Here is a 26,853-nt window from a genome sequence, read left to right on the forward strand (position 1 = left end):
GCGAGCCGAAACCATACGATACCAATACCAATACCGTCCATTCCAGTTGGCTCCAATGTGTACACCAGTTTCGTTAGTTTCGTCAGAGATATAGCCAAACAGACAGACGCTTTAACCTTTTTCAGCTACTTTTGAGAACCTGTTGGATGACTTGTCGTGTTATGACCTACGCTTGAACCATACTACCTTACCTACCGACGATTTCTAAACCTACCTTGCCTAATTCCTCTCCTCGAGCTTATATCTGCGCCCGCCCTCCCGGCAAGATCCTAGAATACTCGTTCCCCCGTCCCCGTCGACTGCTCAACCCCCTATCAAAACACCATATACCCGCGCTATATCAAGATGGGCGGGGAATCAGCAACTCAGAGCAAGCCCATCTCGGCTTACCCGATACGCGCACCCAAGCCGGTCGGCCAGTACATCACCAACATCTACAAGGATCGCATCAGTCAGTTCTACGCAAAGGGACAATGGGAGCACAACAATCTTAACGCCATGATGTACGAGGGTGTCGCCGAGGGCGAGCCCCATGTCAAGCTGTCCGTCTGGGATGCCCCCGACCAGGATCGACCAACCTTTGACGAGGCCGTCAAGCACGAGTTCAGAAAGACAGAAGTCGGCGCTCGGTTTGGTCCTGCCTGGTCGACCCACTGGTTCAAGGTTGTCCTCACGGTCCCCGAGGACTTGCGCGATAAGAGGCTGCTCGAACTCCACTGGGACGCCAATAACGAGGGCATGGTCTGGACGCATGATGGCAAGCCGCTGCAGGGCTTAACGGGTGGTGGTGAGCGTACCGAGTGGATATTGCCAGACTCGTTCCGTGACGGAAAGGAACATATCATCTACATCGAGATGGCCTGCAATGGCATGTTTGGTGCAGCGGGAGGGGGCGATATCATCCAGCCTCCTGATCCAAACAAGCACTTTCGTCTCGATAAGGCCGAAATTGTGGCTGTGAACCCCGATGCGAGGCAGCTATACATCGATATCTGGATCATTGGTGATGCGGCACGCGAGTTCCCGAGTGAATCGTGGGAGCAGCATCAGGCGCTGAAGACGTGCAATGAGATTATCGAGGCCTTTGAGCTCGGCAATAAAGACTCCCTCAAAAAGTGTCGGGAAATTGCTCAGCAGTACCTTGGTCCGGACGTTGACTCGGCCAGGGTATACGACACCAAGAGGGGAAAGGAACCGCTTGTTTTTGGTATCGGCCATTGTCACATCGACAGTTGCTGGCTATGGCCCTGGGATGAGACCAAGCGCAAGGTAGCTCGATCTTGGTCTAACCAATGTGACCTCATGGACCGCTACCCAGAGCTCAACTTTGCTTGCTCACAAGCACAGCAATACAAATGGTGCAAGACTCTATACCCCTATGTCTGGGAACGTGTCAAGAGGATGGTGGCCGACGGTCGTTTCCATCCTATCGGAGGTAGCTGGGTTGAGCACGACACCAACATGCCCAGCGGCGAGTCCTTGGTCCGGCAGTTCTTGTACGGCCAGCGTTTCTTCGAGAGCAACTTTGGAAAGAGGTCCCAAACATTCTGGCTGCCCGACACTTTCGGCTATTCCAGTCAGCTCCCCCAACTCTGCCGCCTCGCTGGCATGACTCGCTTCCTAACCCAAAAGCTGAGCTGGAACAACATCAACAAGTTCCCCCACACAACCTTCAACTGGGTTGCCCTCGACGGCACGCAGGTCATCTGCCACATGCCCCCTTCAGAAACCTACACCGCCGAGGCCCACTTTGGCGACGTCAAGCGCAGCATGTCACAACACAAGTCTCTCGACCAAGATCACACGTCGTTGCTCGTCTTTGGCAAGGGAGATGGAGGTGGCGGCCCTACGTGGCAGCACCTAGAGAAGCTTCGTCGCTGCCGCGGTATCAGCGATACTGTTGGTCTCCTACCACGGGTGTCCCTGGGCGGTTCGGTAGATGACTTCTTCGATAGTCTCGAGCGGAAGGCTGATTCGCTGGTTACCTGGTTTGGTGAACTGTACTTCGAGCTGCACCGCGGAACATACACTACGCAAGCGAACAACAAAAAGTTCAACCGGAAAGCCGAGTTTGTGCTGAGGGACATCGAGCAGCTCGCAACGATTGCCTCGCTCAAGGACAAGGACTACAAGTATCCAAAGAAGGAAATTGACGAAATGTGGGAGGCAACACTGCTCTGCCAGTTCCATGATTGTCTTCCTGGCAGCTCAATTGAGATGTGCTATGATGATTCGGATAAGGTATGTTTGGACTGGATCAGTTTGTGATGAAGGATTACTGACTTCCCTTGCAAAGCTCTATGCTCAAATTTTCAAGACCGGTGAGAGGCTCTTGAAGGATGCCTGCAAGGCATTAGGCGTTCTCCAAGTAGACGCCACGAGCGTGGAGCGCGGCATTGCCCTGAACACTTTACCCTGGTATCGCGAGGAACTTGTTGAGATTTCCAAGGGTGATTTTGCCCTTGCCAAGGGTGTAGGTCCTCTCCTTAAACTCGAACAATACGAAATCGTGCAAGAGGACGACGGAGTCAAGCTCCACAAGCTATCCAACGGTGTTTTCGTCCTCGAGAATAAGCGACTCAAGGTCCGTGTCGAGGCCGGCACCATCACGTCCCTCTACGACAAATACGACCGGCGCGAGGTCATCCCTGAAGGCCAGCGCGCCAACCAGTTCGTCATATTCGACGACAAGCCGCTCTACTGGCAAGCCTGGGACGTCGAAGTCTATCACCTCGACACGCGCAAGGAGCTCCAGTCCAGCGAGACCCAAGTGCACGAAGAAAAAACGCATCGCGTCAGCGTCATCACCAAGACCAAGATCTCCGAGCAATCCCACATCTCCACCATCATCAGCCTCTCGGCGGCTGTCAACGAGCTCCAATCCTACATCGAAGTCCAATCCACCGTCGAATGGCACGAAACCATGAAATTTCTCAAGGTCGAATTCCCCGTCGACATCCGTAATACAGAAGCTTCATACGAAACGCAATTCGGCATCGTCCGCCGCCCGACCCACTACAACACCTCCTGGGACATGGCCAAGTTCGAAGTTTGCTGCCACAAGTTCGCCGACCTGTCTGAACATGGCTACGGCGTGTCCATCCTCAACGACTCCAAATACGGCTTCGCCACCACCGGTTCTCTCATGCGCTTGTCCTTGCTCCGCTCCCCCAAAGCCCCCGACGCTCATGCAGATATGGGCGCGCACACCATCCGCTGGGCCATCTTCCCGCACACGGGCTCCCTGGGTGCCATGACCGTCCGCAAAGCCTACGAATTCAATAATCCGCTCAAACTCCTCGAGTCTCCGCACTCTTTCGCTACCCTCGACGAACAGGAACCACCCGTCTGGTTCACCGATAACTCGAACCCATCCCTGATTCTCGACACAATCAAGCGCGCTGAGGATGATGAGGATGTCTCTGTTGAAACGCCCGAAAGTCCGGTGAAAAAGAAGAAGGGACAGAGTGTGATTCTGAGAATCTACGACTCGCTTGGTGGACGCGCGAGGGGAACGATCGAGACGAGGTGGCCGGTCAAGAGGGTGAGTAAGGTCAATTTGCTGGAGGATGAGCTGGAGGAGGTCAGCGGGTTTGATGTGGCGGAGGGGAGATTCGAGGTTGATTTGAGGCCGTTTGAGGTTGCTAGTTATCGGTTAGAGTTGGCTTGAGTTTCCAGTCTGTTTCTCTCTTGGTGTCTCTTGATGACTCCGGTTGGTTGCTGGATGTGGGGACGACTTATGGAGCTATGTTGGGTGAGCATAAGGGGGAGTAAACGGTGGGAGTGATGTGATGTCTGTAACGATGCGATGATTGCTATGAAATTTTTCGGTAATAACGAGAACCACGAGAAGTCAATTTAGTAAAAAAAGCTAGGAAACCACAAAGGGAGGGAAACGACAGAGCGTATTATCTATGTAGGAGGGTAAGTAAAAGGGGAAAGAATAGTGGCGGCGAAAACTCGATAAACGGGGTGGAAGAAAGAGAAAGTGTAGGGGAAGGCGACAGCCGTGGTGGAATAAGACCGGATCGGTACTGTTGGAGATTGGGTATCTGGAGGGATGATCGGCCGTATCACTAGCCCTCGGGTTCCATGATCAAAAGAAGTGTGTTAACTGAACATTTTACGTTCACATTGAAGTTATCTTTTCCTTGCAATTGTGTCTCGTAAGCGTGAAATTCGTTGGCCCCCATAATATGGCTGTCAAGTACTTGTCAGTATGTGTAGGAATTTGGCACATTGTCGACTCGAACAACTTGCAGTGGTATAGCGAAAAGGAAAATTGATGAACGATTTCTTTTAGAGGCTGAGAGTTTTACTACCTTGCTAGCATAGAGGATTGAACGCTATATATTTGTCTCAAGACGGCACCCTGATCTAATTCCAATTACTTAGAGGTCATGCTTCGTCAGAACACCAGGCCAAGGGGCCTTTCCTCCTTTCAGACACTTTGCTGCACTTAATAACCGTCTGATCCTCTTTTTGCGATTGGATGTTCTAGTGTCGCTCCCGCCTGGCAGGCCTTGCTCTTGTTTTGGCCGTCCTGGAAGACTTGCCGTTGACGTACTGAAGCATCATCCTCGCCCACTTCGGTAATCTCTCGTAAAGAGACTTCCATTGACGAAGTAGTTGTCGGTGATGTTGAAGCCCCAAGTATGTCTAAACAACCAATTCCAATTTTACTGGCGAGATGGAGCTATCGGGTGACTGCAGAAACACGTCGAAAGCTGTGCTCGAACAGGCTCGGGCTTTTCTTGAATTTCATCCTATTCCAATTTCATCCATGTGGATTGCGTCTTTATGAATCACAGGCACAATAAACCGGACCTCTTATCCAGTGTCAAGTATATGTGACAATTTCGAGTTATTGATTGCTTTGGACCCCAGTATCTTGATCGTTCTTCCCCTCGGCATCTTGAAATGCCTTCCACCCCCGTACACTGATTTGAGCCTTCGGAGCTTTCCGACGGCACCGATGAACACCCTTTCACCACTTGGCGCCCAAAACAAACCTACAAACTTGATGAAGAAACGCTTCTACTGCGACTTCTTGTCTTCCACTGGCTGGGGCTGCTGCTGCTGCTGTTGCTGCTGGCCATCATTCTTCTTATCCTTCTTATCGCCCTTGGCAAAGTCGTCCTTCTCCTTAGACTCGGCGTACCATTGGCCAGCCTGCAAGACCAGGACTCCTACCAGCACCATGGCTAAAATGGTGTTGCTAGCGCTGAGCACCTTCATAGTATCCTCCCTGCCGAGAATGACCTCGCCCGAGACGGGGCCGTCGTGCTTGATGCCAGCAAAGTCTTCCATGTCCCAGATGCCAGCAGTGATGGTGCGCATTCCCTTGACGATGTTGCTGGAGTAGACGCCCACTCCGATGACGTACAGAATGAGCGACGCGCCGTCGAACAACACGTTGGATTCGGCCGGTCGGAAGAGCTTCATGAAAAATCCGAGGAGGCCAACGAAGATGACAATGTTGAGGATGCGCGAGATGATGAGAGGCGAGGCGTGGAGGAATTTGACGTGCGTCTCGAGGAAGTCGTAGTACGTGGCCTGAACGGGCTCCGAGGTCCAGAGCAACGGGAAGTCATAGGGAAACTGCGCGAAGAGTATGCCAAGGAAGAAACAGACGGCTGTTCAGTTGTATGCCAATGTTAGCGTAAACCGTGACGAGCATGGAGGGGAGAGGGACAGCAAGTTGGAAGCAAGCAGAGAAAATTGACAAACGTACGACCGATGATAATGAAGGTTGAGAAGGAACCAGAACCACGATAGTCCTTGGACTGCGTGTTTTTGTTCCAGTCTACCCAGTGACTCTCCGACATTGTAGCTGATTCTCGTGAACTCGGACGGTGGCTTTATCGGTAGGGTGATAAAGCAAGGATGGAAGGAATGATGAGAGAGACAATCGGATGCTCAGAGATGCTATATGACGAGGGAGGTGTTGGCTTTTGAACGGGTTGGAGACGTTGTAGCTGTCCTTCCCAAGCCGAGCGCAAAAAGTTGGGAACGCGCAACGCTTCTTTTTACGTATTTTGAGCCTAGGTAGATAAGGCCTTGCTGGGTTCTTGCCACTAACGAACGGCACTGACAGTTAGGGGCAGCCGCACCGGACGAATGACAGACAGCGGGGTCACTGCTTATTTCAACCACTTCATGAAGGAACCCGATCCGAGTCATCATCCTCTGTGGTCGTTCTTTTCGCGGATTGAACCGTACAAGCACAGTCCAATATGGTACTGGTTTGTTGGTTACCTACTTGTAGCTCGAGGCTTCGGGTCAGCTGCTCTAGGCGCTGATTGTGTCGTTTCGTTCCATTATCAGAGGTGATCTTACCTCGAGGTTGAATATGCTATTCCCAACCCTTGATATGTCATGTTAAACCTTTTTGATGGCTTTTTGAATCGTGCCTATCCCTTTATTTTATCCTTACCAAATTCGGGAGAATTTGACATCGATTTCGTCCAGCATTGCCAGGAACACCGGCTGGAGTTGGCGAACAAACTCGCATTGCATCGATGTAGAGGAAGCAAGAAGTGAGAGAAACGACCGTGGTAATCACATCTTGCAGACATAGTGTCACAGTTACCACAGTGGCATGTCGCAACGTCATGCGATAGCGCTACCAACACGAGAGGTCTATTGCAGGGCGCTGGATGTGAGTTGGCTTTGTTACCGAGAATAGATGGAAGAACCTACCTCTAGCGTTTCCATCTGGTTGCGCCAGGATCAAGACGAGGCCACCTCCTGCAGGCACCATCTCATGGGATGTCCCCGGGCGCCCGAGAGCCCTTGATAACCGCACAGGCCCAGGCACACAAGCACCGGTGTGAGGATCCATGGGCAGTCTCTTGTAGGTACTTTGTTTGTACTAGGTTCTTCATCCCATCTTCCACTGTCGTGAACAGTCCTCCACAAGATCCGTAGATCAAACGCTCCATAATACCTACCTCCAGGGACATCTCGAGAGTTCATCTGTCGAGGAGCTCCATGCCGTGCTTGTGGTATCTGTCGCCTACCGGAGCGAATTCCTTAAAGATCCTTTCCACATCAGCCATATCCTCCTCCGTCAGCTCTCTCTCCACAGCATTCTCGCGAACGCGCTCCGGCGATGAGGCACCAGGGATGGGGATGATCGTCGGCATCCCAGGCCGTTTAGAAAGGGCCAATATCCAGTTGATGGCGAATTGAGCTGGTGTACATCCTCTTCTCGCCGCGAGTTCCTCTACCTTCCGAACGAGTCGAAGATTTGTCTCAAAAACTTCAGGCTGGAATCGAGGCAACATCCTCCGGAAGTCTCCCTCGGGGATATCGTCAAAGGACTTAACTTGCCCGGTCAAGAAGCCCTTGCCAAGTGGGCCTGTGGGAAGTCTGTGTCAGTTTCGCGAACGGGCGGAAAAGCAGCACAAAGCATTCATAAAAGGGACATACTGTATGCAAGAACAGGAATATTAAGCTCAGCGCAAGCCTCAAGCACGCCGTTCTCGAGAGGCTCAGTATTCCAGATGGACAGCTCCACCTCAACGGCTGTGATCTTGGCCACCTTTGCAGCTCGACGGATCGTTTGGGCGCTGACCTCGCTCAGCGCGATGCCCCCGATATCCCCGGCCTGAATGTGCTCGTCCATGGCCTTCATGGTCACTTCAATGTCCACCTTGGGGTCTTTTCGGGCCGCCTCAAATTGATCGATCCTTCCCTTGCCCCCGATCAGGCGGACCGAGTTCTCAATACTGGCCCGAACACCTTCAGGCGAGGAGTCCGCCAGCAAGCCCGGAAGCATGCAGCCCTTGACGTTGAGGAGGATCTTGTCTACATCCTCTGGATATTTGTTGCAGTAACGCTTGAGCACGGTAAGCGAGTTGTGGTCTGGAGGGCCGTAGAACTCGCCGCCGTTGAAGTAGTTGCAGCCGGCATCGAGAGCGGCCTTGATGACGGCAAAGATTTCCTCGTCCGATAGCTTAGATGCTCGCCATGTCAGGCCTGATGATTCTTGTCAGCATGTTATTGCCCGCGGAGATTGGTTGCTCTGGACTTCATACCCATCAGGCCAAAGCCTATATTGCCAACTTTCTTTCCTTGAATGGTCACCATGTTTCCTGTTACAGGTAAGTATGATGGAGCCTAATGGGAAAATGAAGAAGGGAAAATGGATATGGTCAAGCTAGTTATGCGTTGACTGATACGCCAAGTCGGCGGCCGCCCCGATGTCACTTTGCCGGCCCACGTAAGATGTGGGTCCCCCGGACCCGGGCAATGGGCGGGGAAGTGGGGTAAGTAGAAGCGGAAGCGGGCGGGCAGCACAGTCCCTGTCCCGGCACGCCCGGATCAAGTCCCAAGGTGTGTACCATAGTACAAACATCAGCAGGGGTGATGGATGAATTATAACCTCTGGGCTGGATCTTCAGGTAGAGGTAGCTACGTGAGGTGTTGAAAAACAGCCCGGAACTTCCCAGTCATAATCGCAGGTGGTGGCCAAGCGCACAGCTCAGGCTTTCTGCAACCCTTCCCTCGGGCGGATATACTTTTGTGACTTTTGTCCTTGCGTCAACAATTTAAAGGATGCTACGATCTTTGAAGGAGATAACGACTTAAATAACCCGAAAATCAACGGGGAAAGCTGCCATTCCGGGCCGAGACGAACGTCGATGCGTGACCGGGATCCACTGAAGGGTACAGTTCCTGCGGGGACCCGGACAAGGCCGAGTGCAGGATGACGCCAACAATCCTTTCCTGGTTTGTGCAGCTCAAGTTCCCTGGACCAATGTATCTTGGCCCACATGCGTTCGTGCCATTCCTCGAGTCGCAAATCAAGTGAACGTCTTCGCCGCAATCTGTGCGCTTTCGGCCAAATTCCCATAGAACAATCTTCAGTCAGATCGCAATCCTTGGCCCCGTTGACACCATCGTCCGACGTCTCATTGTCGTGTTGAAATCCGCACATTTGCTCGTGCAATCGCGTAAGACCACGTACTTCACGTGCAATTGTGGTATGGCCGACGACAACCAGCGGCTTGCGACCTCAAGGTCAGCGCCAGCCCTCCACGCCTCTCCTTCCACAACCAAGGTGCCTTCTGAGAGTACCGAACCAGAGCCATATCTGGTCCGCCACGGCTCTAAAACTTTTCGGGCTCCGCGACGAACGTCAACCCAAGAACGTCTCGATGAAATTCTCAAGGTCAGTGACACATCCCAAACGCCTGCAATCAACAGTGACCGGGACACATATCGGTGGCTGGATCCAGATGCCAAGAATCCAAGCTGGGGACCCAGACGAGCCAGACTCCTTGAGAGGCTCTCACCGGGCTGTTGGCGAAAGTTGCAAGCTTCAAAGTTGTCTCAACCATTGAACACGCCCTTTTCGACATTGCGATTCCGGACATTCAGTCGTCCAGCTCATCGAGACTGCACTGTTTCTCTCGAATTATACCGGCGTTACTATACTCGGCGCAGTTGCTGGCATTCTTGCCCGAAGACATGCTTAGTCGTACTGTTCGTAGCCCGTCCGTCCCTTCATCGATGCCGGGCTCGAGCGTTTTCCACCCGGGAGACAACAAGAAGCGGCCAGTGATCTTAGCGGGAAGACTGATGCGGTGACTAACATTTGTGATCGCATTCAGGCTGCCCGCCAGAGGGCCGAAGCGCTCGACACTGCCAATCCTGGTCTACAGCAACAGCCTCTGCTATCACCTCTCCTGTCGCCTCGTACCACTGAGACCACCGGAGTTGGCGAAGATACACAACAAGGCATCGTAACAAGCCAACCGCTCAATTACCAAAGTATGGTACAAACACCTACATCCAACTCGTCGGCGCGCCAAAGACAGACAGCAAGCCAATCCGCCGCCCATAGTCCGGGGGCACAAACGTCATTGACGTATTCAAATCACGAGGGTGAAACTGGGAATGGGTCGACCGAGCACCATAAAGTGAGCAAATGGAAGAAAAGGCTGGAGTATTTTCAGAGCATTGAGTTAGAAAATAAGGGTAGCGTCGCTCGTGACCATCTTGCTTTGGGTGAGTCTAGGCAACCAAATGCCATCCTTTATATTGCAGCGCAGCAGGCTGACTTTTTGCGTCTACAGAACGAACGTTTCTCGCATGGCTACGAACCTCATTAGCGTTTGCATCGATAGGCATTGCCGTCACTCAACTCTTCCGTCTCAACACATCGTTATCGGACGGCAACGACGATACTCACCATTCGGAAACACTAAGGCACCTGGGAAAGCCGCTTGGCGCAACGTTTTTGGGTATTAGTATCTTGACGCTGTTTCTTGGATATAAGCGCTACCTGGTGGGACAACACTGGGTGATAAAGGGCAAGTTCCCAGCCAGCAGAGGGACGATTATGCTGCTATCATTCATTGCCTTGGCGGTGATAGTAGCATCATTGATAGTGGTGCTCGCGGTACAGAGTGCCGTGGACGCACGAGGGTAGGAAGCGTAAGGTGAGAGAGCCTCTGCTACAGGCAAACTAGGCCCGTTACATACGATATCTGTGACCCCTGAACCGGACATTTGCCAATGCTGTCAGCGATGCAACACCGTAACCGAATGGCGAGGTGACGCCGCTAACGACAGCCGCATCATTCAAGCCGCTAAAGTTGTAGGCCGGGGCTCAAAAACATGGCGACAACACGGTTCGCCTTTCTCTGGGTGAACCAAAGACAGAAAGATTAACGAAAAATAATAATATTACCTGGACACAAATGATCAGATGCACCTCGGCTCTTTTTCCTATCCAACCAACGGGAAAGCATCGATGGCCTCCGGAGAGTCCTTCTCTTGGGCTCTCCGACTCTCCCGTGATAGCATGGGAGAATTCCCTGATGTGCTCCGCTGAAAACGTGTTGAGTGGGGGCTGCTGCCAGGGCGCCAGGGGAAGCACGTTCAGGCATCGTCCAGTTTGCAGACCGGGCCGGACTGGTGTCGATCTTCAACCAGGATGTACATATTTCAACCAAAGAACTGAATATCTCTTGGTAGCTGAAGGTGCTACAATGCCCAATGAAAACTGCTTTCTCTCCAGTGATGGAAAAGGAGGGATGCATCTTGACATGAATCTTTCCCCTTCGTCGTGAGAGGAAACATGTCGTGAATTTTACTGGAAGATGGATGGGCTTTGCCTCTTGACGGCCCTCCAAACCGACAACCAATGGCTTTGTTTACGTCCAGGGGCAGTGAACGGATGGGTTGACAGGACATTGCCCCTGGGGCAGTTTTTTCCTAGGTAGGCATTATCCGCTCTTGCAGGAGAAGCAAGCCTCAAAGGGAGTTAACAGCCCAGTGACATTGACAATGACGCCTGACCGGTGACCTGCCGTCGACATCAACGAACCTGTCGTACCTGTTTGGTTTGCATGGTTAGATGAGATGCGGCAAGCCGCTGGCCAGACAAAAACAGGCGTCGGGACGGTACGTTATGTCTAGTATGTAGTGTACATAGGTACTTGGTTTCTCTTGCAGCTGCATTGACACGATATCTGAGGTTCCTTCTGGCCAACGTTGCCCATAGTGTTGTGATATTGCTTCCCTGTCATGTTCGGTCCCATTACTGTGCAACATCCTTGTTTGTTGGACTGGTAAGGATTACTTGATAATGGGAAGGAAATCCATGATACTGATCAGTTGTTATCCTTCTTCCATTCCTTCTCTTTCTCATCGGTCATTTGGCCTCAACGGCGGGCGGCGTCGCATTATCAACAATTCAATTCACCAATTGTGCTTCTTTCTTCTTCCATTCAGTTCACGGGTTCACAACAATTCACGATCGGCAGGTACGTGTGCGCCATGGCATACCATCAGCTTTCACCCCTTTCCAGGTCGGGACTTCTCGCTTCTAGCCGCGGGACCATACCCGTCTTATCCTGGATCAAATTTCGATTTGAAATTATTTCTTTGATGGTTGACAAGTCTTTGGAGATGATCATAGGAAGTCTGTCCCTCCCCCGCGGATCCGTAAATTAAACCTTCTTGCTCATAGTGGGGGAAGACATCGATCCTTTCTCCCTCCACCTTCTTCTGAGGGTCCAGGATTGATAGCCTATCATCATCCAAAAGCGACGTCAACGCATGAGAGGAAGCCGGCGCGTTGACGAAAACAGATTCAGGGCCGAGGGAGCCTTTCATACAAAGCGGTGCTAAGAAAGAATAAAAGAAGCATACGGAAGCTATAAGGCGGCTACGCTACTACAGGCGATTCACATTGTCTCGGTCTCAAACAAAACTACCGAGAGATCACCCGTCGGTCTCTTCCACAAGCTTTCTACTTACCTACACTACTACCGCTCACTGCCAGACGGTCCCGTCCCGCTCGTGCATCTCACCGTCTCGAGCAGCAGACGCAGTCACCGAGGTACATACCTACCTACCTACCTAGCTAGGTGGGATTCTCTCCACTGTCCGCACGGCAGGCGCACTCACCCCCTGGACAAGAGGCTCCATCTCGCTACTTTTTAGTGGACGGGTACCGCAGACGCGGGTCACACAGCCAAGGCAGGCGCTGTTAGCGAGCCACACACCCCGTGCACGCATCGAACCGTCCTGTGCACTGCAAGCACGAGCACCGGGCGGTCAGGGGCGATCGCTCAGCAGGAGCTTCCGAGAGGTGGGCTCAGGTGGGGTGTGTAAACAAGAGCGGGACTCACCTCACTTCTGACCTGAACCTTGTTCATCTCCCGCCAGACGCACACTGTTTGGTGACTGGCCTTCGGTCGGCATCTACTAGTCGACTAGTCCTGCTAGTCTATCCCCTACCCCTAGCCGAAGTACTGTACCAGACAGGCCGACTTCGACCGCCTTTGCAGGTCGGTGGCCGCCACAAAGCCGGTCCAAGATGACCTCCACCACCACCACAGCAACTTCCACCACCTACACGACCACTCCCAAACCTAGACTCGGACTCTCGAAACCAGCACGCACCGGCCGAGGCCTCAGCGGCATAGCTACAGCATCAACCCCGAATCTCAACCAGCTCTACTCGTCCCAGTCTCCGTCTCTGTCATCATCGCGCCTTGTCCCGCCGGCGCTGTCGCGCAAGGCTTCCTACGCCGCCCTCACGCAAAACTCTCTGGCCACCATCCCCGATGATACCGAAGCCTACGCTCTTCATTCCGTCCTAAACACCACCGACAACGACGCGATGCCTCTTTCTATCAACCCCGGCACCATGAGCACCGGCGACGAGATTGCTATTGGTGACATGGTCGAGGTCCCCGGCAACATGACCGGTACTGTTCGCTTCATCGGTTCAGTCGATGGGCGCAAGGGTATCTTTGCCGGAGTCGAACTTCACCGCGAGTTTGCCTCTCGCGGAAAGAACAGCGGTGATGTCGATGGGTAAGCGGACAATTCTCCAAAATGCTTATTCTGGAAGGGGGCCTGGACTCGAGCTAATACGCAAATCTTTGCCAGTGTCTCCTACTTCAACACCAGCCTGCCTGGGGCTGGTATTTTCCTCCCCCTATCCAAGGCCGTCAAGCGGGATGCCGGCAGCGGCTCCCTCCCTCGCACGCCCACCGATCTTGTCCCACCCGGACCCGCGTTGAAGCTCGGAGGCCGTGCGCCGGCTACCCCCTCTATACGAAAATTCAGCCAATCTGTCGGGCCCGGTGCTGTCCGTCCGGAGTCGCCCATGAGGCGACTGCAAATGACCCCCGGATCGCGCACTTCGCTTGCCACACCAGGCCCTCCAGGACGATTCCCCAGTCCACAGCCTAACAAGTTTTCTCAGAGCGTTCGCGGAGTGCCTGGAGACACGGGCAAGCGACTGCCCTCACATACGAGGAAAGGTAGTGTCGGACCTCGTAGTATCTCCTCCCTTGGCAATGCTCACCAGCCAAACTTTGACGATGAAGATGCTGCTTCTGTCAGCGGACACAACAACGGAGGTGTCACTGCCGGGTCTATCCCAGGAATGAGGTTCCGCGCCCCCTCGCGGGCAGCCTCGCGCCTTGGTAATGCCCACGAAGAGGAGCTAGAGAAACTCAGAACTCAGCTTGAAGACCGCGAGAGGCAACTGAGGGACCAGGCAGCAACACTGGTCGAGATGGAAAGCAGTCTTACCGAGCTTCAGGCTCTCATCGAGAGCTCGGAAGGCTCGTTGCGCGATCGATCACGACACGAAGAGTTCGAAGATAAGGATGTTGCTCAGCTTCGAGCATTATTGCAGGAAAAGAACGACAAGATTGCCCTGCTGACTGCCGAGTTCGACGCACACCGGGCCGACTTCCGGAGCACTATCGATACCCTGGAGCTGGCGAGTTCAGAAACCGAAAGGATCTACGAGAAGAAGATCGAGGAACTTATGCAGGAGAATCAGGAGCTGAGGGAACGAACCGAAGATGTAGATGCCGTTGCTATACAGCTTAAGCAACTGGAAGAGTTGGTTCAGGAGCTGGAGGAGGGCCTCGAAGATGCCCGTAGAGGGGAAGCAGAGGCCCGGGGTGAGGTTGAATTCCTCCGTGGAGAGGTAGAAAGAACGCGTACCGAGCTCCGCCGGGAAAGGGAGAAGGCGCAGGCCGCTATCAATGGCGCCAATGGCTCCCCAGACAGCGGCCCTCTTGCCAAGGAACTTGAACAGAAGGAGGACGAGATCAGAGGCCTTAAGGCTATCATTCATTCACTCAGCAGAGATTCTGCTCCCGGTGATGATGATGATGATGATGATGCCATGACGCCAACCGCCAAGACCGGCGAATCTATCGAGGATCGCCTCGCTCGTGAGAAGCTCGAGCGCGAGGTCGCGGAGCTTCATGCCATGCTCGACAGCAAGGCCAGTCGCGAGGAGGAGCTTGAGCGTGAGATTGAGATGCTGCGGAGAGGCAACGCTGTAAGCGAGTCGAACCATCGTTCAAGCACCATGACGGTCGGCAGCAACAATGAGCGCAGCTCGCAGCGTGAGTCACGAAGCATTGTGGTACCTGTTCCCCAGACTACGGACAAGGCCCTCAGGAGCCGGGGATCAACTCTCGAGGCGATGCCCGAAAGTGACTCCTACAGCGCCGCAACCGACAACGGCGCTCTCTGGTGCGAGCTCTGTGACACTTCTGGCCACGACATCCTTAGCTGCACCAACATGTTCGGTTCTGCCAACGCGACCGAGAACGCCACCCACAAGCAGCAACAGAGCAAGTCGCAGTCTCTTGCCTCCGACCTCGAGGACGATGACGAGGAGGCGGACGAGGACAAGGACGATATTGTCAGCGCCGTCGGCTCTATGGCTATTTCCACCAAGGACGACGACATCAAGCCGGCGCCCCTTTCCCCTACCAGGGCCAGGACGCAGCCACTGACTCCTCAGCCTGCCGCCGCCGAGCCCACTTCCCGGTCTACTACTCCCTTGGAGCCTATCCCCACGGATCCCATCGTGCCATCTGTCACTGTTGCGAAGGCAGCGCCCCTGCCCAACCTGATGGAGTCGGGTCCCGTAGCCGGCAAGGAGAGTGGAGTCGTGGATGCGTCCAAGTGGTGTGCCTTGTGCGAGCGTGACGGTCACGATAGCGTTGACTGCCCCTTTGAAGACGAGTTTTAGGGGACTGTTGGATTAAGCAAGGCTTTTGACGATAATAAGATGATGATGGGGAAGATGCCGCCGCCGACGACGACAGCTTGGAAGAGGAGCGAGAAGGTGTAGCGATGGATGGTAACATCTCGTATGAACTGATGCTTGGCGTACCTATCTGCCTATCTACCTATCTATGTTGCCTACCCCTCTACCATTCCTCATTCTTTCTCATTGACGCTGCACACTGAAAACCACGCATCCGTACTCTTTGTACCTTTCCCACCATCGATCGATATCCATCCTTACCGAACTTTATCAACATCGTTCTCACCATCAATCATCTTCAAGCAAGTTAAACACAAAACGACAAATACCAGACACGGTTTCTGGAATGAATTTGTCTGCAGTGGAACCAAACCACTACGCAAATTTGAAAGGGAAGGGAAGGGTTAGGGTTAGGACGGGATAGGCTAAGATGAGATGGAACGGAAAGGCTAGATTAGTGCATTAAGGCATGGTAATGGATCATCACATGGGAGGGAGAACAGGTTGGGTCGCGTTGGCTTTGGTATGTGGTATGCGAGAGCAGAACTCATAAGTCGGAGGCAGTGAGCGGGCGGGAGCGTGTATTGTAGCCTGGTGTATTATGCAGTACTGAGCATCATGAACGATGATTTGCGGAATGTTCCTTTCTGTGTTCGTTGGCTGTAAGTTCAAGGTTCGAAAGAATTCCTTCGTTGTGGTTGTTCCGTGATCCTAGCTGTACTGTCTTTGGTAGTGAAGTAATCATACCCGGGGAGATTACACGATAACCCGTTGGTAAGAGCAAGAGTATGGTGAAAAGGGAGGATGGTAATACCTTGAGAAAACTCTGAAAAGTCTCTAAAGACATATAAAGAGAGGTTAAGGAATCCGTCACAGTACGTATATCGAGTGTGAAGTGCACCTATCAGATCTGGCGAAAGGAGACATCCATCAGTCCACATCTATCACACTCATCTAGGAGTTGATCCGTCCGATAGCGAGAGTGTCACTTGCGAAAATTTACATCAAGGTAAAAACAAGAAGAATGTTGATATTGACCGCCAGGGTATATGAGGCCTCGAAGAAAGCATGTGGACTGACAGCTAAGGTTAAGGCAAAGAATAAGATGAAGGCAGAGAACTATACATATGTCTTCGCGGAAGTTGCTGTCGTTGAATGACCGGAGATATTTGAAGCGTGCTGAGTCACAACGGATCGACGAGCGGACCCATCTCAGTGTCTCTCTTCAAAGAGACAAGCCAAGAGCTACTCATTCCCGGCCAGCAGTACCTCGATGAGTGGATGTTGAGCAGTTAAAGTCAGTCAGACTGAGAAGGAGAAATCAAAACAACTGCTGTGCGGGTACCTTGTTGGGTATGTTGTGGTAGGGTCTCAGTCCCAATAAGAATGACGACATGATGCCATCGTGGTCTGCGAATTCCCTGCCGTTTTCAACAGGCATCGCAAGGGGATAACTCTCTTGAAGAACACAAATACATCCCCTCGTCAACAAGAACCTATGTATTTAGATAAATAAGAGCCTATCATCTCTCTCGGGGCTCTGGGACCATTGAGGTTCCTGGAGAGTGGAGGCGCTGCGGTTCGGACGCTACGGTGCCGGGACTCCCGGAAGAGCGTAGGGCCAGGGGGGGGGGTCCAGTTGCTGTGGCGCTGAAGCTGACTGTTTCGTCGGAGTAATCCTATAAAGACCCTCGAATATGTTAGTACGCAACTTCACTAACTCAGGGTTGTGCTCAAAAGTTGAACTGAGAATGGAGAAATCTCAAGTCTCAGAACGAGTTCTCAAGATGCAATTACTAGCTCTGCGGCTTGCAATAGAGTTCATTCCTCTATATCAGAAAGCTGGGAGACATTCCTCAGCTTCACAATGGCGGGCTTTAACCGCAGTCGCAGGAGCCATAGGTACTAATAGGCCAATCAGCCCCAGGATCCTTGGCAGTGGACATCGCGGGCTATGATCCGGCCACCTTCAATTAGTGAGAGCTGTGGTACCTAGCTTTGTGATTGACAGGCACCTTCCCTGAGCATCAATCGCATCTAACATTCGCATACGTCTCAACTCTAGCCAACATCTCGGAACACACAACATACCTGCGACAAACTATCGAGGCTTTCCTCTTCATGATACTTGGCGCAAACATCGATCAAGCAGTGTCGCCATCACACAGAGGAAGCACCATTTCCACGTCGACTGCCAATTGTGCATGACCACTCGATCTCAAACAAGTTCACCTGAGCGTTGCGCGACCAAACAACTTAAGCGGATGACATTGCGAAGCTAAACGCGCCCACATCTCCCTCTCCGTCACCACGCAGAATCATACAGGCGGTCACTCGCAAAGCAGTTCGAGAAAGTCGACAACGGTTCCGCCAACGCATCACCACCTTAATCCAGACATAGCCCATTCCCACGAGTAGCCCATCATGGCGCAAGTAGTTTCAGACTTTATATACTGGCTGGGCAACTGCATGGTCTGCTTTCCCGGCTCCCCCACGCTCAAGATTAACAATAGGAGTTTCAAGATCTTGCGCTTACTAGGCGAGGTACGGTTTCCCCATCTCTGTTGCCCTCCCCTTCTTGCTCTGAGCTGTATTGACCACAAGTCTCATCCAGGGCGGCTTCTCCTACGTCTACCTTGTCCAAGACACATCAACAAGCGAGCTCCTCGCCCTAAAAAAGATCCGATGCCCCTTCGGTCAAGAATCCGTCGCCCAAGCCATGCACGAAGTAGAAGCCTACAAGCTTTTCGGCAACACGCCTGGAATCATCCACCACGTCGACTACAGCATTGCCACGGAACGCGGCAGCGAAGGGCAGGACAAGACCGTCTACGTCCTGTTGCCGTACTACAGGCGCGGCAACCTGCAGGATATGATCAATGCGAACTTGGTGAACCATACGCGCTTCCCGGAGAAGAGGCTCATGATGCTTTTCCTGGGAGTGTGCAAGGCGCTAAGGGGGATGCACAAGTACAAAGGTGGCGCAGCGGGGGACACAAGCGGGGAGTCAATGGAAGTGCCGGGAGCAGGAAAGAGAAAATCAAAGACCATGCAGGCGGCGGTGGGAGGTGCGGATGAGGATGATGAGACGGAGCAACAAGTGCCGCTGATCGAAGAGGAAAGACGCTTGCCTGGGTCAGGCGAGACGAGGAGCTACGCGCATAGGGATATCAAGCCTGGTACGTGTTTTTAACACCACCTATCAACACGTCCGTCCATGTCATTATTAACTCTAACTTGTCCTACAGGCAACATTATGATCTCCGACTCCGGCCGCGACCCAATCCTCATGGACCTCGGCTCCATCGCCGTCTCTCCCCTTCCCATCACATCTCGCTCCCTCGCCATAGCTACCCAGGATATAGCAGCCGAACACTCCACCATGCCTTATCGCGCCCCCGAACTCTTCGATGTCAAGACCGGCACCATCATCGATACCAAGGTGGACATCTGGTCGCTCGGCTGTACCCTCTACGCCTGCTTGGTCGGCAAGTCGCCCTTTGAGATGCGCAGTGACGAGACCGGTGGCAGCTTGAGCATCTGCGTACTGAGTGGCGACTGGAGGTTCCCTGACGAGGGTCCCGGACAGACCAAGGGCAAGGGCAAGGCGGGCGCGGGAGGAGGTGCAGGTGGTGATAATACGGCAACCAACAAGGACGATGAGAACTATATCAGCGAGCCGATAAGGGATGTGGTGAGGAGATGTTTGAGGGTCGAACCCGCAGAGAGGCCAGATATCGATGAGCTGATCGAGCTGGTAGAAAGGGTGGTGGAGGAGTTGCCCGAAGATACCGCTTGAAGGACAATGGTACCTAGAGAACAAGAGAAGACGGGAGAGAAAGTCGACTAAGTTACAGACGTGTTACGCTTGGGTTTGGCGGGTTATACAGCGGCGTTTTGGGTTGGGTTATTTTGGGTCAAGTCGAACATATACGCCTTGAGGGCAGTTGTTTTCTTGTACGATATACCATTCCCATTGACTACATTGCCTTCTGTCTTTCTTTGTGTTCACTGCTTTGTCATGTGTCCCACTTTCTACAGTAGCTGCTTATTTTCAATGGTCATGTTTCATTCACGCAGCGCTAGCCCCAAGAAAACAATGGGTATAAGTTCAAAGCCGTATCAAATTCAGATTTGTCAACCCGTCCAAGAGATAATGCTTAGTGCTAAGGATGCCAGGAACGAAAGAAGAAGAAAAGAAAAAAAAAAGATATTACAATAGAGGACGATAAGAGAGGTTGAATCAAGGCGCTGTAATTTCAAAAAAAGAGATCCATTTCCATGAAGAAAAACTCCCAGTAACACCAGAACGATATATGCAATATGCCAAAAGAAGAAATAATTGCAATCGAAAGCAACGGTATCCAACTACATCACTACCACAAAAAGGGTATCCATCATGATGTGTCCGTAACTGCTAAAATATAATCGTACACGTAATGACGTAAAAAATCAAGGCTATGCCGCTCCAATAATGAGACAAAAAAATATCAACTGGAGGTTAAAGTGTCGAGCACAAATAGAGTATGGGGTTGAAATATTGAAGAGAGGTAAGGTATAAACGTAGAAGTTCATGCGTGCGCATGCTGGATGCGCCGCAAGATGAATGTTGTTGCTGTTGATAAAACAAGGCGACCTGGTCGTCATGGGGTGAAACATAAGACTTTCGTATTATAGCCCTGGGATAAAAGGGGTTCAAGAAGCTTGAAAGGTGGTGGGTAGGTAGGTAGGTACGAGAAAGGTGTGCATCGGCAGGTTGAGGTAGGTAGGTAGATGTAGAGGGTGAGTAGGTAGGTGACACGGTTTCGTCTCATTCCTCAGTCATGTGTGTTTGTATTTGTTTGTTGTCTGTCCAAAAGTCCGCGCAGTGACTCCCTCAATGGCTGACTGACTGACTGGATCCATTCGTGATGCCCGAGCCGAGTGAGTCGTCTGTTTGAGTTCCGTGACTGAGGATCATCCAAGACGGCCATGTCGTGAAGGTGTAACGTACGTGACGTCAAGGGATTTGACGAGGCAGGAGACGGTCTTGCTGCTGGTGAACTCCCATCTTCGTTACACCCGCTCTCTCAGATCCTCTTACCCATCGTCAATTGACTCAAACTCAATGTCCGAGCTGCCTTCTTCTGCTTCTTCTCCGCCCTGGTATCGGAGGAATCCCCGCCAGACTCTGTCTCGTCGCCAACGCTCTCAAGCTCATGATCAGGACTGAAAGCTCCATAAGTATAAAGAGACGTCGGCGTCATCGGCGTATGAAACTCTTCTCTCGGCGTTTGGAAGTCTCCTGCCTCGGCGTCTTCCTGACCACGACCGCCGCCGCCGCCGCTACCTCTAGAGGTAGGTTTCGCGACCAAAGCCAGTTTTGCCTTGGACACGACTCCAACACTGTGATGTCCATGTCGAACAGGACCAACATTGTCGTCGATATCGTCCTCCTCATCCTCGTCGTCTCCTTGCTGAGGATGGTGATCGTCATCGTCATTATCATAGTCGAAAACACTCGGGATGTGTGACGGTGGATACCCTCTACCTCTACCTCCTCCTCCTCCTCCTCCTCCACCACCACCACCTAAAGCTGATCTGGGACTGGACGGATCAGGTGCCCCCCAAGACCCGCTATCCCTCACTAAAGCATACATGGTACTCGATAATGCGTTCAAGCGGTCTGACAGTTTCTTCACCTGCCCCTCGAGCGCCTGGCGGGCCTGCCGCTCCGCTTCTAGCTGACCGATGAGGGCGTGATACTGGTTGTAGTAGGTCGGATCGTGGGCATTGGTGGATGAGTATTCACTGATGGAGGCCGTCGTGGTGTGTTCGTGCATCGAAGGCATGCTGGCAACGCCGCGGATGGTGGAGTTGGAAGTTGGTCGGTCCCGGTCTGTGTCAGTGGGGTGCTCCGGGTGAGATGGGGTGCTGAGAGTCGCTGCCGTGGTGGGCGTGGTAGCGGTGGTTAAGGAGTGTGCCTGGGTGGCTGACGAAGAGGGCAGATGGAGAAAGCCATTGAAGGTCTGAGCTTCGCCAAACGAAATCTGTGAGCGTGTGTCTGAATCCATCGACTGTCGCTCGCTGCTGGCGCGTGGAGAGCGGCTGATGTCGGACTGGGAATGAGCTGGTTGCTGTCCTTGACGTGGTGGAACGGGGAAAATGGGAGGGGGCGGTGGCGAGGCAGCCGTGTATGTGAACGAAGGCCGGCCATCAGAGACAGTTCTGATGGTTCCCGGTCCTCCGGTTCCCCTCCCTCCTCCAACCGCCGAGATATCGCTGAGCGGGCCCCTGAACCCGGGAACTACGTGACAGAGCTGGTCGACAACCCGCTCCAACTTTCCGGTTCGCGTCTCGAGGGTTCCGAGACGGGTGTCGATGCTTGCCACTTGAGTGATCTTCATTCCCACCATCTGCTTCGAGATGGATCCAAAGTTGAACGGCTGCGGGGGCGTATCCGGGGGTTTTTCGACTGCGGGGCTTGTGGGAACGCTGAGATCTGCTACACCGTCGTTGTCAATATCGGCATTGACGTGCGCATCCGATGATAATGGCGAGTGGAATCCCGCATTGTAGGACTCACGCCAGTATCGGATTTCGTCGCTGCGGCGGCGCTCCGGCGCCCGCCCAATTCCCGCAACCAAGATATCCGGCAGTCCAGAAAGGCTCCGTGATCGGCGTCGCATGCCATGGCTACCACTATCGCTGGTGATGGCGCGCCCGATTTCACTTGGGTCATCATGTTCCCCGCGTGGAGCTCCAGCAAACAATCGACTTCCACGCCCGTGGCTACTGGCAGGTCGTGGCGAAAGGCCGGCACCTGCTTCGGCTTCAGGAAAGCGCGGCACATACAGGAACCGGCGCTCATTTGCATTTGCTGCTGCAGCGCGCCGCCTTGCGATAGATCCGGGGTTCCCGCCAATATCAGCCTGGAGTGAATTCCGAGCGCTTTCGATAGCCCGGATGTCGTCTGGCCCGATGGAATGCGAACGCAGTGGCCTGTCAAGCTCACTGAGGGGAAGCGAGGCAGATCGCTTGGGGGACGTTTCCGTCATCCGATGAAGCGCACTTGGGTCCTGTTCAACAGTCAGTCAGTCAGTCTGTTAGCGCCACCAGAATGAATGCTACGAAAGTTACTAACACTCTTCTGCTGAGAAGACTCCAAAAGAACAGACTCGCGCCCGGAATTGGGGAGGTTTCTCTGCTCTCCAGCCGCCAACCCATTCTTCTTCTTTCCTCGTCCAAATAATTTGCCCAGTGCCGAGCGCAGCGTGGACTGCTTCCTTTGTGGTTGTCCCTTGCTGTTGTTGGTCTGCCCACTCGGGGTATCGCTAATGGTCGAATATCGCAAAACTGTGCTCTGAGGGGGGTTCGTGATCCGTCCCATTGTCGGTGTCGTCCTAACCCTCACCGGCGTCGTTCTCAGTGGCGATGACGTTTGCGGCGGAGAGATTCTCTGCGGCGTCCGTTGTCTTTCTGTTGATGACGATGTAGCACCGGCAGAATGAGGTGGCAGCAGTGGTGGAGGGTCTGATGGCGCTTTTGGTCTTTGGGAGATTACTTCAGTAACCTCATTCCCGCCCATATTCGCCCCTGAAACCTCGGCAGTTGCCGAGATGATGCCCTGCCTCGAACCCGGGCTTCTCTCTCTGTCGCTGTCGCTACTCTCACCATGATGCCGATTGTCAAAGAGCTGTTCCTTCATCAGCGCTCCTCCTTCGGCCGCCTCAACTGCTGCTGATGCTGATGCTGCTGGGCTTGCAATCCTGCCAGTCCCTGGTCTCTGGGTACCACCAAACTCGTCTTCGGCATTTGTGGACCTGATTGTGCCCAAAGATCGAATGGGGAATTCGTTGTCGTCGTCTAGGGCGTTTGGTATTGGTATCGGTCCCGATATGGTCCCTCGGATGGACTTGCTGCTAGCCTTGACCCGGCCGGCGTTTGAGCCCGACTTCCATATGCTCGGCATCTCGTCTGCGCCGCCTTGATTTACAACACCTTTGGTTTGCGAAAGCCCGGAAAGCGAAGTGTTGTCAGCGCTGTCGAGAAGTCGGAATAATCGGGTTGGTAATGGTGGTATATGTATGCGTTATCGGGGTCCCTCCCAAGCCATCTGGTTACAAGCCAAGTGTAACCGAAACGCACTACTGAGTCCGTATATCTTCCACTCTTGGTGTTGCGCCTGCTTGGATAATCCCGGGGAACGCCTGGTTTCGCCCTTCTTTTACCACGTTTCACCGTTGAGCCTTCCTCATGGCCAACAATGCGGCTCCTTCTTCCTCCTTCTGAACCCCTAGTGGTCGACTAGGTTGCGAAATTGCTGTCGGTGAATATCTTGTCGGGGATTCGACGAGGGGGGATGTCTTAGGCAATCGAGCCGTTGCGCCGGAGTCCTGCAATCGGAGTTTGGACCCAAGTAGGCAGTACAGTTGGTGTGCTGCTTACTAGGTGCTTCGCCGCTCGAGCTCTCTCGATGACTGCGGGGGAGTGGGCCACTACTGGGTGTTTGTACTCCTGCGCAGGCTGAGCAGCCTGTTTCTAGGTGAGGACGGGAGGGGGGGCGAGTACCTGGGTAGGTCCTTGTCGTGTAGGTTTGACACTTTTTTGGGAGTTGATAACGGCTGGTATGTGGCGACAAGACTTAATATCCTCGCGGCTTACACTCAGCTCTTGGGCAACACAAGGAATTAAGTGGACAGCAGCAAGTTAGCAACACAGAGCAAGCTGGCCCACTGCATCACATATCAGAACACTGGTTGGTCAGGTGCGGAAACCGAATCAACGAAAGGAGCGAAGCTGCAAAGAGTAACGACGAAACAGAAAAAAAAAGATAGACAGCTCGCGCAAGCGGAGCCTGTGAGACATGCAAGCAGAGCGCCAATGGCATCTATTAATGGTTGAAGGGCGTCCCCTCTCCTCACCCGCCAAAGCCTGCCCGGCTCTGCTGCAACCACGAGCGAGGATAGGCCGGATGCAACGGTGATGGAGAGCAAAACTGTGTGAAGGGGGCATGTCCACAGGGTCTCCATAAGGGAATGGAACGGTACATTGCGCACCTAGGGGAAATGTCATGGGTTACCCACTGATGCGTGGTCCAGGGCTGTTGTACGGTGGAGTTTGGGGGAGCCATGAGACCATCACGACGACCGTGAAGGTTCACCAGCTTGTCAGTAGCTTGACTCCTTTTCTCGCTTCCTTTTCGATTTCTTTCCTCTCCTTGGGGTTTCTTGGCCGCTTGGAGACCCTGCAGCCATGTCTTGAGTCTCTGAGCCGCCGCCTCACATGTCTTGTGTCTTCCAGGGGTTATTGGTACACCGTAAAGTTGTGGTGTTCGTTTAAAGAGCTTTCCGTCTCTTTGGCTCCTTCGCTAAAGTGTATCGGTGTAAGGATAGAGACGCTCCAGTTGATTACCGTGTGTTTTTCCTCTCTCAGCTGTCGATAAACACCATCGACGGCGACGCCATCGTCAGGTCAATCATTGTTGCTCGGGCTGTTATTTTCCTTCTCGACTTGGCCAAGTCTCAAAACCACCCATCCATTTTTTGTTTTTCACAAGATGCAGAGACGCCGACGCTAGACAGGTACTTGCATACAGCCTGCCTACGTCGTGACTATCATCTCTGCAGCTAACACTACTAGTCTAGAGACGCCGGCCGCATGCCTTTTTGCCATGTCTTTGAGGGCAACCACCACGGCGCCCGCTCGCTGACGCTCGACTCGACTCGACTCGGCAATCATTTCAAGGATGTGGGGATACCCGTCTCCTGTTGGCAAAACAGCCGCCGACGCGCGCGGGGTCGTGCAGCCGGGACTGCATCTACATACAACTCCTCAAAGGATTGTTGTGTTTGGCGCACCTCATGTGCAAACCCTTGAGGTTGTGGTGGGGAGCAAAGCTGCAAGAGCTGTGAAGCTCTCCCATGCTATCAGCGTCCGTGCCGCGCCCTGACATTTGTTTTTATGCCTTGTGCCGTCTTGACACTGGTAGTTCGAACCCAGAGAGCCGGAACCAGTGCAATACCGAGGACCAGCATTGTTCTCCTACCTAGTACATTTAGACCTGTTGAACTTTTTATGCGCACCGTGAGAAAGTCAGGAGCTTGTCCTTGGCTGTGTTTCCTATGGTGGTAGTTGTCACTGTGGTAATGATGGTGTGGTCGCCGTCGTCGGCGGCCGAACGTAACGACGTCAAAACTACTTGCCTAAACTTATATGTCGCAACGACGTCTCATTCAAGACGCGTCAACGAACAACCTAGATTCAGGTCGCCGTTTAGCGGGTTCCTCTTTCCTGTTTAATGGCGTTTTTGAGAGTTGTCGATTCATTTCGTCCACAACAGTCCTCCTATCGAGAACTAGGATCTGGTTCACTGAATAAGGTAGGCGATGAGCAACCATCCGATCGCTTCCCAACTCTGTTTAGTCTACACTGGTGTCTAGTGTAGTCTTTTTCTCGCTTGAGGAAGAAGAGATCGCAAAGTATTGGGAAAACTCCGAGCGTATCCAGGGCATCCAAGTCGAACGAGCAAGCGAGTAACAAGCGGGCGGTTGGTAAGCAAATTCTTGTTTGGGAAGGCCGTGGGGGACGTGGGCAACCCGGCCGGCCTCCAACCCTGCTAAACCGTATGTAGTCGTGTGGAAACCCAGCCGAACTGAATTGGATCGGGGTACGGCGAAACGGGCGGAATAACTGATGGTTACAGACGCAAGTGCGCAAGTATATACTGTTGTTGCTGTCGTTCTTGTCGTTAACTTGTCTGTCGCATATTCGTCTGGTCGTGTGGTCATATAGGTATGTCGTCACCGCGGCTGGTCCCCTCCCCCCTTTTATTTTTTGGATGACAGAAACCCTGATCAGCGTAACCTCCGCAAGATAAGGGTCTCTCGCTGCTGAAGAAGAGTGGGACGCGACGAGCCAGTTGGGATTTGTCTCAAACCGACAACTTCCATTTTCGTTCGATGGTTTAAGAAGACCTGGTTTCTCGACAGTGCACACTAACAGTGGGGTATGGCCCTGAAGTCAAAAAAGGGGGGACAGTATTGGCCTCGAACACCTAGCAGTCCTTATCCCTTTAACGGTGAAAAGGGACCATTTTTGCCAAGACTGGGGGAGACTTGCAGTACTTCGTGATTTATTGCTACCGCCAAGTACGCGCTAGCCAGTATATCTATACAATCGATCGCCGATAATAAAAGTGCCTTTTTTATTAGTAAAATCAGCAATTCTACATTGTGTGTTAAGGAATTAAGACAGACTTACTATAATACATTGTTGAACACAATTATTATTAGATCTTTAACTATAGTATTAAGGTATTT

At 52.8% G+C, this 26,853-nt stretch overlaps 7 protein-coding genes across 7 annotated transcripts; 4 read left to right on the forward strand and 3 right to left on the reverse strand.

Annotated features, from left to right (window-relative positions):
• Positions 1–138: 138 nt before the first annotated feature.
• B0T23DRAFT_75963 (glycosyl hydrolases family 38 N-terminal domain-containing protein) lies at positions 139–3,900 on the forward strand. Its single transcript, XM_062841745.1, has 2 exons — positions 139–2,241; positions 2,297–3,900. Exons 1-2 carry the CDS (start codon positions 346–348, stop codon positions 3,668–3,670), a joined length of 3,270 nt encoding a protein of 1,089 aa, XP_062695386.1. The 5' UTR covers positions 139–345; the 3' UTR covers positions 3,671–3,900.
• Positions 3,901–4,928: 1,028 nt separating this feature from the next.
• B0T23DRAFT_75987 (Shr3 amino acid permease chaperone) lies at positions 4,929–6,021 on the reverse strand. Its single transcript, XM_062841747.1, has 2 exons — positions 5,735–6,021; positions 4,929–5,636 (listed from the first exon to the last, which is right to left on the reverse strand). The coding sequence occupies exons 1-2, from the start codon at positions 5,826–5,828 to the stop codon at positions 5,038–5,040; spliced, it is 693 nt and encodes a 230-aa protein (XP_062695387.1). The 5' UTR covers positions 5,829–6,021; the 3' UTR covers positions 4,929–5,037.
• Positions 6,022–6,974: 953 nt separating this feature from the next.
• Positions 6,975–8,094, reverse strand: B0T23DRAFT_393416 (NADP-dependent oxidoreductase domain-containing protein; the record flags this gene model as incomplete). The annotated part of the gene is made up of 3 exons (XM_062838073.1): positions 6,975–7,363; positions 7,435–7,983; positions 8,043–8,094. 3 exons carry the CDS (start codon positions 8,092–8,094, stop codon positions 6,975–6,977), a joined length of 990 nt encoding a protein of 329 aa, XP_062695388.1.
• A 619-nt stretch (positions 8,095–8,713) lies between these two features.
• On the forward strand, positions 8,714–10,441 carry B0T23DRAFT_402306 (uncharacterized protein; the record flags this gene model as incomplete). Its single annotated transcript, XM_062838656.1, has 4 exons — positions 8,714–8,784; positions 8,863–9,178; positions 9,621–10,017; positions 10,086–10,441. 4 exons carry the CDS (start codon positions 8,714–8,716, stop codon positions 10,439–10,441), a joined length of 1,140 nt encoding a protein of 379 aa, XP_062695389.1.
• Positions 10,442–12,688: 2,247 nt separating this feature from the next.
• B0T23DRAFT_76049 (uncharacterized protein) lies at positions 12,689–15,878 on the forward strand. Its single transcript, XM_062841748.1, has 2 exons — positions 12,689–13,341; positions 13,417–15,878. Exons 1-2 carry the CDS (start codon positions 12,839–12,841, stop codon positions 15,533–15,535), a joined length of 2,622 nt encoding a protein of 873 aa, XP_062695390.1. The 5' UTR covers positions 12,689–12,838; the 3' UTR covers positions 15,536–15,878.
• A 2,099-nt stretch (positions 15,879–17,977) lies between these two features.
• On the forward strand, positions 17,978–19,352 carry B0T23DRAFT_402309 (kinase-like protein; the record flags this gene model as incomplete). Its single annotated transcript, XM_062838657.1, has 3 exons — positions 17,978–18,097; positions 18,168–18,732; positions 18,802–19,352. The coding sequence occupies 3 exons, from the start codon at positions 17,978–17,980 to the stop codon at positions 19,350–19,352; spliced, it is 1,236 nt and encodes a 411-aa protein (XP_062695391.1).
• A 1,270-nt stretch (positions 19,353–20,622) lies between these two features.
• On the reverse strand, positions 20,623–23,504 carry B0T23DRAFT_393420 (uncharacterized protein; the record flags this gene model as incomplete). Its single annotated transcript, XM_062838074.1, has 2 exons — positions 20,623–22,611; positions 22,677–23,504. 2 exons carry the CDS (start codon positions 23,502–23,504, stop codon positions 20,623–20,625), a joined length of 2,817 nt encoding a protein of 938 aa, XP_062695392.1.
• Between the last annotated feature and the right edge of the window lie 3,349 nt (positions 23,505–26,853).

This window comes from Neurospora hispaniola, assembly GCF_033458365.1.
Source record: "Neurospora hispaniola strain FGSC 10403 chromosome Unknown B0T23scaffold_2, whole genome shotgun sequence".
In the NCBI taxonomy this organism is placed as follows: domain Eukaryota; kingdom Fungi; phylum Ascomycota; class Sordariomycetes; order Sordariales; family Sordariaceae; genus Neurospora; species Neurospora hispaniola.

Bases quoted from the DNA above. Each gene is read 5' to 3' on its own strand.
- B0T23DRAFT_75963 (XM_062841745.1), top strand. From the start codon at position 346: ATGGGCGGGGAATCAGCAACTCAGAGCAAGCCCATCTCGGCTTACCCG. The intron at 2,242-2,296 runs GTATGTTTGGAC...TCCCTTGCAAAG, and splicing joins GCTATGATGATTCGGATAAG to CTCTATGCTCAAATTTTCAA.
- B0T23DRAFT_75987 (XM_062841747.1), bottom strand. From the start codon at position 5,828: ATGTCGGAGAGTCACTGGGTAGACTGGAACAAAAACACGCAGTCCAAG. The intron at 5,637-5,734 runs GTACGTTTGTCA...ACAACTGAACAG, and splicing joins AACCTTCATTATCATCGGTC to CCGTCTGTTTCTTCCTTGGC.
- B0T23DRAFT_76049 (XM_062841748.1), top strand. From the start codon at position 12,839: ATGACCTCCACCACCACCACAGCAACTTCCACCACCTACACGACCACT. The intron at 13,342-13,416 runs GTAAGCGGACAA...AATCTTTGCCAG, and splicing joins AACAGCGGTGATGTCGATGG to TGTCTCCTACTTCAACACCA.